The sequence below is a fragment of the Punctularia strigosozonata genome (genome assembly GCF_000264995.1).
Source record: "Punctularia strigosozonata HHB-11173 SS5 unplaced genomic scaffold PUNSTscaffold_4, whole genome shotgun sequence".
In the NCBI taxonomy this organism is placed as follows: domain Eukaryota; kingdom Fungi; phylum Basidiomycota; class Agaricomycetes; order Corticiales; family Punctulariaceae; genus Punctularia; species Punctularia strigosozonata.
In genome coordinates this window covers 1,504,657-1,517,364 of record NW_006767436.1, presented here as the reverse complement: position 1 = coordinate 1,517,364, position 12,708 = coordinate 1,504,657, and the positions used below count along the sequence as shown (strand labels likewise).

General features: G+C 53.3%; 7 protein-coding genes across 7 annotated transcripts; 5 read left to right on the top strand and 2 right to left on the bottom strand.

Annotated features, from left to right (window-relative positions):
• Positions 1-88: 88 nt before the first annotated feature.
• On the top strand, positions 89-1,300 carry PUNSTDRAFT_64798 (Golgi apparatus membrane protein TVP38; the record flags this gene model as incomplete). The annotated part of the gene is made up of 5 exons (XM_007382173.1): positions 89-353; positions 420-628; positions 682-762; positions 815-851; positions 909-1,300. The coding sequence occupies 5 exons, from the start codon at positions 89-91 to the stop codon at positions 1,298-1,300; spliced, it is 984 nt and encodes a 327-aa protein (XP_007382235.1).
• A 60-nt stretch (positions 1,301-1,360) lies between these two features.
• PUNSTDRAFT_132796 (uncharacterized protein) lies at positions 1,361-2,649 on the bottom strand (the record flags this gene model as incomplete). The annotated part of the gene is made up of 3 exons (XM_007382172.1): positions 1,361-2,118; positions 2,179-2,428; positions 2,491-2,649. 3 exons carry the CDS (start codon positions 2,647-2,649, stop codon positions 1,361-1,363), a joined length of 1,167 nt encoding a protein of 388 aa, XP_007382234.1.
• A 774-nt stretch (positions 2,650-3,423) lies between these two features.
• PUNSTDRAFT_43530 (uncharacterized protein) lies at positions 3,424-4,088 on the top strand (the record flags this gene model as incomplete). Its single annotated transcript, XM_007382171.1, has 3 exons — positions 3,424-3,580; positions 3,634-3,852; positions 3,907-4,088. The coding sequence occupies 3 exons, from the start codon at positions 3,424-3,426 to the stop codon at positions 4,086-4,088; spliced, it is 558 nt and encodes a 185-aa protein (XP_007382233.1).
• A 387-nt stretch (positions 4,089-4,475) lies between these two features.
• Positions 4,476-6,373, bottom strand: PUNSTDRAFT_125437 (uncharacterized protein; the record flags this gene model as incomplete). The annotated part of the gene is made up of 3 exons (XM_007382170.1): positions 4,476-5,894; positions 5,948-6,018; positions 6,076-6,373. 3 exons carry the CDS (start codon positions 6,371-6,373, stop codon positions 4,623-4,625), a joined length of 1,641 nt encoding a protein of 546 aa, XP_007382232.1. The 3' UTR covers positions 4,476-4,622.
• Positions 6,374-7,033: 660 nt separating this feature from the next.
• On the top strand, positions 7,034-8,064 carry PUNSTDRAFT_84993 (Ssu72-like protein). The gene is made up of 6 exons (XM_007382169.1): positions 7,034-7,244; positions 7,295-7,326; positions 7,381-7,524; positions 7,582-7,721; positions 7,771-7,889; positions 7,943-8,064. The coding sequence occupies exons 2-6, from the start codon at positions 7,304-7,306 to the stop codon at positions 8,042-8,044; spliced, it is 528 nt and encodes a 175-aa protein (XP_007382231.1). The 5' UTR covers positions 7,034-7,244; positions 7,295-7,303; the 3' UTR covers positions 8,045-8,064.
• A 175-nt stretch (positions 8,065-8,239) lies between these two features.
• On the top strand, positions 8,240-9,552 carry PUNSTDRAFT_51315 (cysteine peroxiredoxin). Its single transcript, XM_007382168.1, has 8 exons — positions 8,240-8,407; positions 8,470-8,676; positions 8,729-8,821; positions 8,876-8,970; positions 9,027-9,037; positions 9,093-9,130; positions 9,191-9,283; positions 9,338-9,552. Exons 1-8 carry the CDS (start codon positions 8,312-8,314, stop codon positions 9,386-9,388), a joined length of 684 nt encoding a protein of 227 aa, XP_007382230.1. The 5' UTR covers positions 8,240-8,311; the 3' UTR covers positions 9,389-9,552.
• A 112-nt stretch (positions 9,553-9,664) lies between these two features.
• Positions 9,665-10,803, top strand: PUNSTDRAFT_100444 (N-terminal nucleophile aminohydrolase). Its single transcript, XM_007382167.1, has 5 exons — positions 9,665-9,748; positions 9,798-9,895; positions 9,944-10,199; positions 10,254-10,412; positions 10,476-10,803. The coding sequence occupies exons 1-5, from the start codon at positions 9,720-9,722 to the stop codon at positions 10,699-10,701; spliced, it is 768 nt and encodes a 255-aa protein (XP_007382229.1). The 5' UTR covers positions 9,665-9,719; the 3' UTR covers positions 10,702-10,803.
• Positions 10,804-12,708: the final 1,905 nt, after the last annotated feature.

Below are 12,708 nucleotides of genomic sequence, written 5' to 3'. Positions count from 1 at the left end.
GGTGACGCATGCCGGCACGGTACCCGCAAGCTGAAGGCCGGCTGCCTTCGCGGGCTCACCGGCACCACTCAGCTCTCCCTTGTACGCCATGGGGCCGTCGGATGCTGCAGATTCGTCTCTCCTCCAGAGAACGCGCTCGTTTGCACGCAAAGCACCAAGCACTCTCTGGCGCAAGTATCGGGCTTTGCATCCCGCTGGAAAGCTTGCCCTAGTCTTCCTCATCCTGTTCTACGTCGCTCTCGGCACCTTCATCATCGTCGTGCGTCCCGGCCGGATCGCACAGTACCTATACGATCTAGCGCAGAAGATCGCTCGCTATCCCTATGGGTGGTTAATACTTGGTGCCGTCATCGGTGCGTCGAACATATACTACTACGTATGTCTTGCCCATCCACTGATTTCCGCATTACGGACCACAGTCATCATCTCGTTCCCGCCTTGCATTGGACACACGACAAGCTTGACGATATGTGGCTTTGCTTATGGCATGAAAGGGCTTTGGCTCGGCGCTGGGGCATCTATCCTCGGCTCTGCGCTAGTCTTCGTCACGCTGCGGTTCTTGTTTGCCCGCCGGCTGCGCAGATGGAGCAGCTCTAACGAGAAATGGGTGGCATTGGAGGAAGTGATTGTTCGTATCATTCATGTAAAGTTGCATCCAGCATGCTAACTAATACCTTACAGCGCGCGAAGGGGTTGCCGCTCATCATACTCATTCGGATGTCTCCTTTCCCACCATGGGTCTACTCGAACACCTTGTTTGCAGTCAGTATAGATTCGTCCATAACTCTGTCGACGATTAACAAGTACTTTACAGTCCATTGAGCCCGTCAAGCTATGGCAATTCGTCGTCGGTATGTCTTCGTCCGTTTATTATTCGCATATCGGGTTGATCCTGCAACCATCACTAGCAACCTTTTTCGTTGGTCCCAAGATGCTGCTTGCGGTATTCATTGGTTCTCGCGCTGCCGCTTTGGCGGATGGAGAGCAGCGCAACCATATGGACAAGGCCACCAAGATCATCAACATCTGCTTCATCATAGGCGGTATCGTCATATCCATCATCGCGTCATACACCATATACCATCAAATGCAAGCGCACATCCGGCATATTTCCGACATCCCATCGGATATAGACGAGCTGGCTGCGGAGGCCGTGGAAGCAGCCAGTGAAGGTGCTCCCTTGCTACGCAGCTATACGAATGACAGTTCTTCAAGTGTGTCCAGCGATACCATTAGGGCGGGTCAGCGGCCCAGCAAGCCGAGTGTGAGGTATGATCCAGAGAGTGGCAACGCACAGTAATAGATTATATAAGACGTTTCATGTCTAACGTACACACGATGTGTGTCGACCTCGCGGGGTCTAGTAGTAGTGTAGGAATAGCAAGCTAAGGCTGGCTCCAATCAAGAACACGAGGACGAACAAGCGGGAGTCCTTCGCCCTCCGTTTCGCTTCGCGCAGCTGCACGTTGCCCTTTTCGACCTGCCCAGTAGCGGCAATGGCATCTTCGTAGAGCTGTTCGGTAATCTGCGTCTGAGTTTGGAGATGCGTCAAGAGCTCGGTCTGCAGCGCGCTGATTTCCAGTATTCGCGATTCGGCCTGCTGTACGGATGCGAGCGTATCCTGGACGTTTTGCAAAATCGCGGCGTTCTCGGATTCGAACTGCAGGATTTGCGATTGAGAGAGCTCTATCTCGTCCTCGTCCTCCGAGCCAAGTTCGGAGTCCGTAGGCGTTGGGTACGAAGGTTGCGGCGAACTGTCGTTACCACGTATGGAGGCAGCTATGCTGGAGGCGGCACCTCCCAGCCAACTACTGGTGATGCTGCTGCTCGTCGATGCAGCCATACCAGGTGGCTCTGATATGCCAATTGCCAGAGCTTCCCGTGCTGCACCGCTCCCCAGCGTCTTCGTGCGCTCAAGCTGGCGCCTCATGCGCTCCTCTTGCATCTCCCTCTGAGCCTCGCTCGCCTCTGCGAGCCTTCGGCTGAGATACCAGGTGACGCTTGCATGGTGGGCGGCAACGGCAGCGGAAGACATTCTCGACTCGTCCGGAGGGAGAAGCCGCGTGGGTAACAATCGTGCTAGCGGGTTCGCATTGGATGCAACGAGTTCCGCGCGGCCTGCATGATAATACGGTCGGAATGACGACACGGCACACGGCACTCGGGATGACAACGTACGGCTCTCTAGCGCTTCCATCTCCTTCACCTTGTTGGCACACCGGCTGAGGATGACCCTCGCCTGGACATCGATCTGATCACGCTCTTCCGCTGTGAGATACTTGACGCCATCCCATGCGCGCTCCACTCCGCCTGATAGGTCGATATTCCGCGCCTGCGACCGCGCGAACCCCGGCGCACGGGAATGCACGTCAAGGTAGGGCTTACGAATGCTCGCCAGCATGCGTGTAAGCGTCGTTATGTGCTTCAACTACCGCGACGAGCGACCTTCAGCGGGGGCGAGCGGCTGGTCAGGATGGAGGACATACGCACTACGACATATGCTTCCGCGATGAACTCCTTGCCGAGAGACGGCTGGTCCGAAGATGGTTTTGGCACGCGAGTGAGTTTGCGGCGCTTGCTTTCTGGGATCTGGCTACGTTTCTTGTCATAAAGAAACCGGAAATCCGAAGTGAGGTTGGTGAAGGCCATTTCAGAAGACGTGATGGTGAATACCCAGTCCCGTGTGTAGCCACGACCGCGCACGTGGCAGGAGGCGCAGGGCGTCCGCGCTCGCGCGCGTCGACATCTTTCAACGCGACCACGACGTTCACAATTTGCCAGGCTGCTTTTTACCCAGGCGCCGGACATGTATAAGCGTGGTCAACAGACTAACGTTGTCTCTGTTTGAGATGGGCAAGGAGCTCTCTACCCTGGCCTGTCATAGTGCGGACGGACATTGATTTCAGCTTTCAGCAGGCATGTATCGTACTTTTGAGTTCGCAGAACTTTTTGCGTCAATATCGAGACCCACATTTGTTGCATGACTGTTGCGTCGGTATGACGCATAGGAGCCTGTGCTTCGAGGTAGGCTCCTGCAATTGATCCGCAGCGGAACGCGGAAAAATGCGAATAGTATGTCCTGCGCGATCGAGCACGACCACCTACTGCAGCGTAGTAAGCACATCTCTGGTCGTGCCCTGACTCCATTCAATCTCGCTAATGTGGTGAGGCGCAACTAGACGACTTACGGATGCGATCAGCGGTGTGACGGAACGCGGTTGCGGATGGACGCTCCGCACCACTCCCGCTGTCTATCCAGCGGCTCCTGTCGTAATTCCGTTGTGCGCCTTGAATCAATGACTATTCATCCGTGTATAAGAGGACGCGCACTTGAACGAGCATCCATAGTCATCGTTTCCGACCTCTACCGCACCAACCCCATCGCCCTGAACGCAACCCCATCCTTGAGCAACATCTATCAGCATGCAGTTCATCAGCATATCCGTCATCCTCGCTTCGCTCTCGGCGATTGTCGCCTCGTCGCCCATCGTCTTGCCGGCTTCCGCTGCTGGTTCAGCACCGCTGTCGCCCAATATCACCGTCACCGGCGACGTACCTGCAAAGCATGGCAACATACTCTGTATGTCTATTTGCCGACATTATACCCAATCGTGCTGACCATCGTTGTTTTAGCTTCCCGCGTGGACGACCACGTTAACGATGAGCCTATCGGCGATTATAATGACCAGGACTCCTCCCTCTCCGCCATAGACGAGATGATAGATGCATTGGACGTTGACGGAATGCCTGCACCTGGAGCGCCGACATCCAATCTTATAAACTCCACCACCTCGACAAAGCCCTTCAAAAGTGCGACGGTGAAGCGCTTTGGTCGCAAGAAAGCTGTCCACAGTATGTCGCTTCAATTCATCAAAACAATAAATATTGTTAACCACATCATTTAAGATCCGCGTGCAGTTGATGCTGACGCCGCCGATGAGCCGTTGGCCGACTGGAACGACGACGGCACCGACGACCCCGCTATTGACGAAATGATGGATGCCCTGGATGTTGACCAGTCCCAAGCCTCAGTCTTCCCTGAGAGGTTGTCGACCATACCGGCCGTTCCCACACATACGCGCTCATGAGCCGCCGATTGATTCGGCTGTCATAGTTTTTTTCGATACCGCTGGAAAGTTGCGACGGCTTTGCACGCTCTGATCGTACTTTTTGCCGGCAATGAATGCAGTTCGGATACAGTTGCTAAGCGTGATGTTTGCCCTAACGCGATAGCAAGAACATTCAGCCGGTTTCGTTTCGAATGGGTCCTGCACGTAGTTGAAAGATGATTCGTTGATAACATAGCGCACCTAGGCAAATCTCTACAGTTCATCTGCCTTCGTGACCTCAATTTAGATCGATATATTTGATTCTCCTGAGGATAGATTCCAATGCCAAACATAGGTACTGGCATCGCCGCATACCGCACGGGCCCGGAGTCCGAGAGGACTTGAATTCTCATGTCGTCCATCAGGGGTGTAGTAGTTGAAACAGTGCCAACCAAGGCCTACATAGGAAGGTCAGACATTCTACCGAAACTTCTCTATGATAGCTTGAATTGAAACATGGTTGAATGGGAAAGCCGGCCAGCCAATGCCGTCAGCTGCCAGGACAAAAGGGGACTAGATCACAAGGCGCAAAGATGATCCGTAATGGGACATGAAGTCCTTCAGGTGCCGCAGCCTCAAACGCTGCCTGTAACGTGCGTTGTCGCAACATCCGCGGTGCCCGGGAAGATGGTCACCGTTTCTGTGGACAACGCGGCAGGTGGTCAACCTTGCCAACTCCAAAACATCCTCCTCTCCCACGAAAGCGCAGTGGATGACCGTGATTTCTTCGACAGGAGGACCATGCGGGATCATATCCGCGGCGCTGCGACTGCGTACCAGATCCACGAGGGCACGGCCTGTCAGTGTACCACACCACCGTAGGTCCAGGCGCCTGAGTTCAGGGCACCAGCCGTTGTGACCGCGCAAACCGGACAGGGTTGCGTCTGAGATGTCCGAAGAGTGCAGGCGGAGGTCACGCAGTGACCCTAGCAGAGAAAAGCAACTGCAGAAGTCGGAGTCGCTCAGGTCGATGTCGTATAGTTCCAAGGTTTCGAGAGGCGGGGTAGAATTGACCAGGAAGCGCTTCAGTAGCGCACCAGCGGCCGCGTCTGGGTACCCCAGCGAGGTTTCCGGTAGTGATAGCAAATGAAGACGGCGTAGATGAGGTAAATGGAGATAGTCTAGAAGGACCCATCCCGCGGGAGATGCTTCTAACGTGACGGTCTCTAATCCTGACGAAATGGGTGTGGGATCCTGTGGCAAATGGATAGCCGAGAATGAAGTCGCGGATATGGTAAGTTTGAAAATCTTGAGAGTAGGCAGCGAGGCTACGGCCGAGAGGATCGCCTGCACTGATAGAACAGCGCCCGTATCCTCCATGGATTTGAGGTTTATGTGTAAATTAACAATCTGCGAGGGAAGGGATCCGAGTGGTTGCATCGAGGGGCTCGATAGTGTGAACGTTCTCAGTGAAGGGGCATTTGAGAAGGGAATTGCGCCGGTGGAAGCCTCGTCATTGGTTGCTTCGTCGACTTCTACGGTGACAGACTCCAGGAGGGGAGCGGAGTTGTCATTGAACCACGCCATTATGCCCTCGGTCACAAGCCGCCGAGGTGAGGAGATGCGCAGGACCTTCAGCTGTGCAATATGGCTCTCGAGTAGGCGTAATATATCGATGTACGTCCGGTGAACCGTCGTGGCGCGGATAGTGACGTGCAATGCGGCGTGGAGTGCATTGGACAGCCAAAAGCGGGTGCGCGATATGACCTTGTAGTCATCGCAGTTAACATAGAGGTGAGACCAGACGTTAGGTGCCTTTGCAGCCATACGCCATGCGGAGCATACCTAAAGGCACGAGCGTGAGTTAACGTTTGTAGATATGTTTGCGCAATGCTTACCTGCGAAACGACAACCGGAGCTAAGGACCATCCCTCCTGCGCACAAAGTTCAAATATATACGCCAGTAGTTCTGCGCACTCCGATGAGATCTCTGCATAGAAACTGATCTAAGGGGGTGGAATCTGACCGGGAGGTATTCTTCTGGCCAACGTGATCGCCCCTTTGCACTTCTTTACTGCTTCTTCATGTCTTGCCCGCTGCTGACGTAGCAGTGCAATTTCTCTTTGCAAGCGAGAGATGTCCGCATCTATTGCGGCGATATCGCAGCCATGAGCGTGGATCTCGTGCTGAACGCTCTCGATCTCGGCGAGCGTTGGCTCTCTACGATATATGGACGATGCCTGACTCGGAAAATCTGGCGATCCTAACTTTCCGAAAGAAGAAGAGGTGCTGAGAATGCTGAAATGATCCTTGTCGTCCAACATGTTGCTCGAATTTGACTCCACTGTCAGCGGCGTGCTGGATTGGCCGTTGTAGATGATGCTGACGTTGGTTCTACGGTAAGAACTTGTGTGAACAGGCGTTGCGGATCAATTGGGTGACGCGAGGCAGTACTATGAGCGGTCTGTTCCAATCAGAAGTTAAGCAGCATAACGCTCAGGCACCGACGGATCAGCGGAGCAAGCTACACAGGTGGGCGCTTCAATAATCACATGATTTGATGAGGTCGGTGCGCGCAAGCGCGAACGGCGCGAGTGAGAGTTGACTTGCGTATCCGTCATCAAGTACCATCCATTCTTACCTTTCTGAATCCGTACCTCAAATCCAGTTTTAACAAGTGAGATATAATTGCCAACTTTTAGTCCTTGATGACTTTCAGAGTGGAAGCACGATTTACCCGCCACCCAAAGGGATGGGTGAAGGAGTTGACCTCATGTTCTAGATACTGCTGAGGCGTTAAGCTCGTGTGGCTCGAAGACTCTTTACCAATCACTGACTTTCTGCGTTTTACATCTTGCATAGATATAGTGAACAATGGATCCGCGAAGAGTCCGAGATCCTCGCTTAGCGCGTGTCTCCGATCCTCGACTGCAAAGACCACATTCCAACTCTCCTCATCCCGTACCCACTCCCCCTCCCCAAGCATCGGCTGCATATCCCTACTTGATTGCGTCCAACTCCTCGTTTGGGGTGCTTGGTCGTCCACCCGTTGCTCCACCCCAGGTCGCCAACCTACAACAGCCGATTGCACGACAGCCATCTCTGGAAGCTCAGGTTGCAACGACCAACCCGCCCGGAACTATTTCTTCCTATAAAGTTCGTCCTCTCTTTTGTGTCGTCTGTGCCAGCAACCAGGTAAGTTCTTCCCGTCGGCATATCGCGCGCTTTCTCATGTGGTGTTCCAGAATCGGTCGATGGAAGGCCACAACGTTCTGTCGTACGTCTCATTCCCTTCGTTCTCCACGTACCTGATTTGGATTGAAATCTCCAGACAAGGTGGATACCGAGTTATTTCCTTTGGTACTGGATCAGCTGTGCGCCTCCCCGGGCCATCGATAGACAAGCCGAACGTGTACCCGTTCGGTACTCCATATAACACAATATATGAAGAACTGAGTCAAAAAGACGCTCGACTGTACGCTTTCTTTGACCAGCACCGAACACAGCATTGAAGAAATCATCATACGTGCAGATATACAGCAAATGGACTCCTGCAAATGCTTGATCGCAATAGAAGGATAAAACTCGCGCCGGAACGATGGCAAGAGAGTAAAGCTGTTGCAGATATCGTTATTACATGTGAGGAGCGATGTTTCGACGCCGTTTGCGACGGTAAGGTGCTTCTTGATATTTCTCCCAATGCAAGCTCACCATGTTCAAGATCTTCTTTCACGCGGAGGGGATCTGAATCGACCAGTCCATGTTATCAACATCGAGATCCGAGACAACCATGAAGAGGCATGGATAGCAGGGAAGGCCATGTTGGATCTGGCGGCAGCGGTGAGAGCAAGGATGACGACGTCGGGACCGACGCCTAACCATGTCATCACTAGATTGAAGCCTCCAACGATATTGACGAGGACATAGACCAAATACTGAGGACACAACAGGAAAAACATCCACATCCTTTACTTCACGCTGTAGCATATTACTGATATGTATGAACCCCATCACCTGATACAATCGTGCTACTGGCCCCTTATCGCATCGTTAATAACATGTCTAACGAGATGCATTCCAGTACCATCCAGGACTTGCTATCGCATCCTACGTTAGCACGTGATGGCGCACGCATGTCGAAAGTGAAGGCGTCAGATTTGTGTGATCGAGTGCTCTGATTGGCATGTGGTGGGATCTGGGGCTCATATAAGGGGATGTGAAGGCGATATGGGCTGCTGATAACATCTTCACCGACGATTACAATGCCAACTCTCCGCCTTGGAAGCATCGCGCCCGACTTCGAGGCCCAAACCACCCAGGGTCCAATTAAGTTCCACGAATGGATCGGCGATTCTTGGGTACGTGCTTTCGGCGTAATTTCCGGATTACACCCTTCCTGATGGCAATCGGCGGGACACAGGCCGTTCTGTTCTCCCATCCTGGCGATTTCACCCCTGTGTGCACCACTGAGTTGGGTGAGGTAGCCCGCCAGGCGCCAGAATTCGCCAAGCGTGGCGTCAAGGTCATCGGTATCTCTGCGAACACCTTGGATGACCATGAGAAATGGGTCAAGGACATCAACGAGTACGGATCTAAATTCGGCCCCACCGACGTCCAATTCCCCATCGTTAGTAGCTGTTGAGCATCCATATGCGAACAGCTATTGAGGACGCTTTCAGATTGCTGACCCGGACAGGAAGATCTCGACTTTATACGACATGTTGGATGCTCAGGACGCCACCAATGTCGACGCAAAGGGCCTCCCGTTCACTGTATGTCCTGACAGATGATTATTCTGTGCGCTGTGCTGACTGCGTATCTTGCAGGTCCGGACCGTCTTTGTGATCGACCCTAAGAAGGTCATCCGTCTCTTGATTTCCTATCCCGCGTCCACCGGCCGCAACTTCGACGAGATCCTTCGGTAAGTAACAACCATGGCCGTCTTGGGCAACAGTGCTGACATTATCCGCCTCGCAGCGTGATTGACTGTGAGTGAAACTCGCATTAATGCGCATAAACACGTCATTTAGCATGGCACCCTAGCGCTCCAAATCGGCGACAAGCACCGTGTCACGACCCCGGTATGTATAACTTATTGAGTGCTGATCGGCCGTATGCCGTACTAAACCCGTGAACTATAGGTTAACTGGAAGAAGGGCGACGATGTGATCGTCCATCCCTCGGTGTCGCATGAGGAGGCGAAGACGCTCTTCCCGGAGCACACCGTGCACAAGGTAACGTAGTTTCTTGCATGACAGTGATCGTGAGGCTGACGCTAGGTCACGTAGCCTTACTTGAGGACGACGCCTCTGAACTTGCCCACCTTGTCTACCATTTAAGGTATCAGATGTGATTATACGTAATGTACCATGGGCGATTATTGCAGGAAATAAATGGAAATACCGTGTCTGTTGTATAACGCGTAAAACTCGTATGCTGCAGCACTGGGCTAGGTTATGCGGATGTCAGTATGTACTAATTATAACAAGTGAGCGGCAAGGGCACCAAGCTGCGCCCGTCTCGTGAAAAGCCCACGTGGATGACGCGTCTTGCATTGAATCAAGACGCGCGTCCCTGGAAGTCCCTGGCTGCTCTACATTCATCTACAGCGAGTCCCAGCTTCTCTCTTAGTTGTCGCTCTCGACCCTGTACTCGTGAAGAACACGCACAATGGCTACCGAAGGTGGAGGCGCATACAGGCACGAGGTCGAGATTCTGTTGCACATACCTGTATTCAATCGACCATAGCTTTTCCCTCACAACATTCTCTCCGAGTGGCAAACTCGTGCAGATAGAGCATGCTCTGGCCGCGGTATCTTCTGGAACCACAAGTCTCGGAATTAAAGGTCTGTACCGCAATGATCTGGACATGTTTCTTCGCTGATCGACTGTAGCATCCAACGGCATTGTCATCGCTACGGAGAAGAAGACGCCCTCCATCCTCATCGACGACTCCATGATCGACAAGGTCTCGATCATATGCCCCAACATCGGTATCGTGTACTCTGGCATGGGCCCTGATTTCCGAGTGCTCGTGGCGAAAGCGCGGAAGAGCGCACAAGCTTACTGGAAGCTATACGGCGAATACCCCCCGACGCGAGTATTGACACAGGAGATTGCCACGGTAGTGCAGGAAGCTACGCAATCTGGGTGAATTTCAAGAAGTTGCTATGATCGATGAAATTTCTCATTATATGTTCACAGAGGTGTGAGGCCGTACGGTGTTTCCCTCCTTGTTGCGGGATGGGACAGCCATCGGGGACCGTCCTTGTACCAAGTCGACCCCTCGGGCTCATATTGGGCGTGGAAGGCAAGCGCCATCGGGAAAAACATGGTCAACGCCAAAACATTCCTCGAGAAGCGGTATGCCATTGGCCTCCTACGGCTTGCTGATGTATCTTTCTCACCGTACTGCGGCACGCGCAGGTACAACGACGATATCAGTCTTGAAGATGCCATCCACACTGCCCTTCTCACACTCAAGGAAGGTTTTGAGGGCCAAATGACGGAGAAGACGATAGAAATCGGTATTGTCACGGTGCCCACCGCGGCGGACCTAGAGGCTGAACGCGCCATCGGTGTCAATGGTCGCCCAAAGCCTGCCTTCAGGAAGTTGACTGAAGAGGAGGTCCGGGACTACCTGGCTCTTTAGGTGGACTTTACTCGGTTTCTTGTAGCATATTTTGGGCGCAATTGAGTTCGACTGATGCTGTGTTCGAGTCAAGGCTGCCCGTTCCTTCCGCATCAGTATTCCCTCGCTCGATCCTACCCGCCGGCCCCTGTTGCGTCTCTCACACGAAGACTTCCAGAGCATCTCTCGCTAGAACACCCTTTTATGCGGTGACGCAACAATCAAACGCAGTCAACGGGACACTCAATTAATAGGATGCACTGTGCTGAGCCCAAGGCCGCGTTTCAGGGACGTGTGGCACTGATGTGCGTGTTTATCAGGGCAAGCGCCGGCGTACCCACAGTGACTCTTCCATCAATGGTTGCCTTATTCAACCTTAGGAGTGTGCAACTTTTCTCGCAGCGGCACGATTGCTTCTCCGACTTCTCTGCTGCTGCATTCACGTAATTTACACCTTTTCTGACCACCCCGCGGCTATCCAATTCACCTGGTTAGTCTCGAGGGCAGTGAAATGATGGAAAACTGGTCCGCGAGCAGCCAGCGTACGTTTTTTTTTCACTGGAATAGTTTAACTGCCTCCGTCTAAACGCTATTAGGCCACTTTTACCCACTGCTCGTACAAAGGCCTCGGCGCGTCGGCGAATTGACAGGCCAGTGGGAATCGGCGCCAATGGAGCGGTATCCCCGATTGGGTTTTCTCCCTTTGATCTGCGAGAAATGTCGAAGTGCTGGAGAAACGGACGTCACGTCTCGCGCACTTATCTCGGTGCCGTTCCAAGTCGGCGTGTACCCTTCAGCACGCATGGGTTGTGCATGGGCGCGTCGCAGCTTGGCACAGCACGTTCACGCCCTCGGTCATTGAATACTCCTCACCTGTTTGACTGGGTTCATACCTCGTGGATAAGGGCGACTAAACGGCCGCATCGCTTCACGCAAGCCATGTCATTCCTGCCTCTTCTACATTGCTACTGAAACTGCACATTCTTCACTCGCTCTCTACAGCCATTCTTTCTGTAGGTCACTGTTGAAGGCTCAAGGACAACACCGTCATCGATTATTGCTGGATTCTGCTCTTGCAAGAGATGGAAGGGCGTCCCGCTGGCTACCCTGACAATAGTCAGTCTCCGTCATCCAAGTCAGAGTTGGGTAGGTTGCATCATCCGAACCATCAGTAGATTCTCTCAATATCCGTGCTACGTGGAATAGGCTCCTCGTCACACTCTCCGACTGCGAGGCCCACGCAGCCGCGCTCAAAGCGAACACAGGTAGCTTGCACTGGCTGCCGGAAGGTGAGCAACCAACCTTCTTTCCCGCCTTCGCCGACTGCTTATCAATACACTCAGCGTCAAATAAAGGTAGTTTACTCTCATAAAACCTCACGCCGAACTCATCCGTCGTTTAGTGTCAGCCACTCCCAGGAGGACCGGACTGCGAACGCTGCCGTAAGAAAGGTTTCAAATGCGAGTACATACCGATCCCCAAGAAAACCTCTACCGAACGGGTTGTTCGGACTTCCGCCTCTCCCTACTCGCCGCATTCCTCCCCCAAAGATGAAATCCCTGGCTTCAGCTACGACCCTCACCCGCAGCCGTTCCGAGGTCAGTCCCGCGCTCACTCGAGTCGCCTACACCTATCTGTACTAAGCCCTTCGTTTCATTCAGGGTCTTCCGGCTCAACCACATCCTACGGCTCAGATCTGTACTACAACCCAGGTTGTTGCGGTGCTCAGTTATACTTATAGCGGCTCTAACATGTTCACAGAATATCAGGGCGGTATTGTAGGTGAGCCTTTGCGCAGGCCACACTCGGCAGCCCCATATACAGCACACCCCGCCTCCCCTCACAACTCCATGTACTCTCGGAGTCCGCCATCTGCGGGATCAGCCTTCGTACATGTGCCGTTCTCGGGGCAGAATGACGTGTTTCCTCGCCCTGTTCCCGACATGATCTCCATGGGCGGCCACGAAATACGGGATGCAAGGTCAGGCTGGCAGCAGTTTCCGTCAGGTGCAGTAGAGCCTGCTGCTG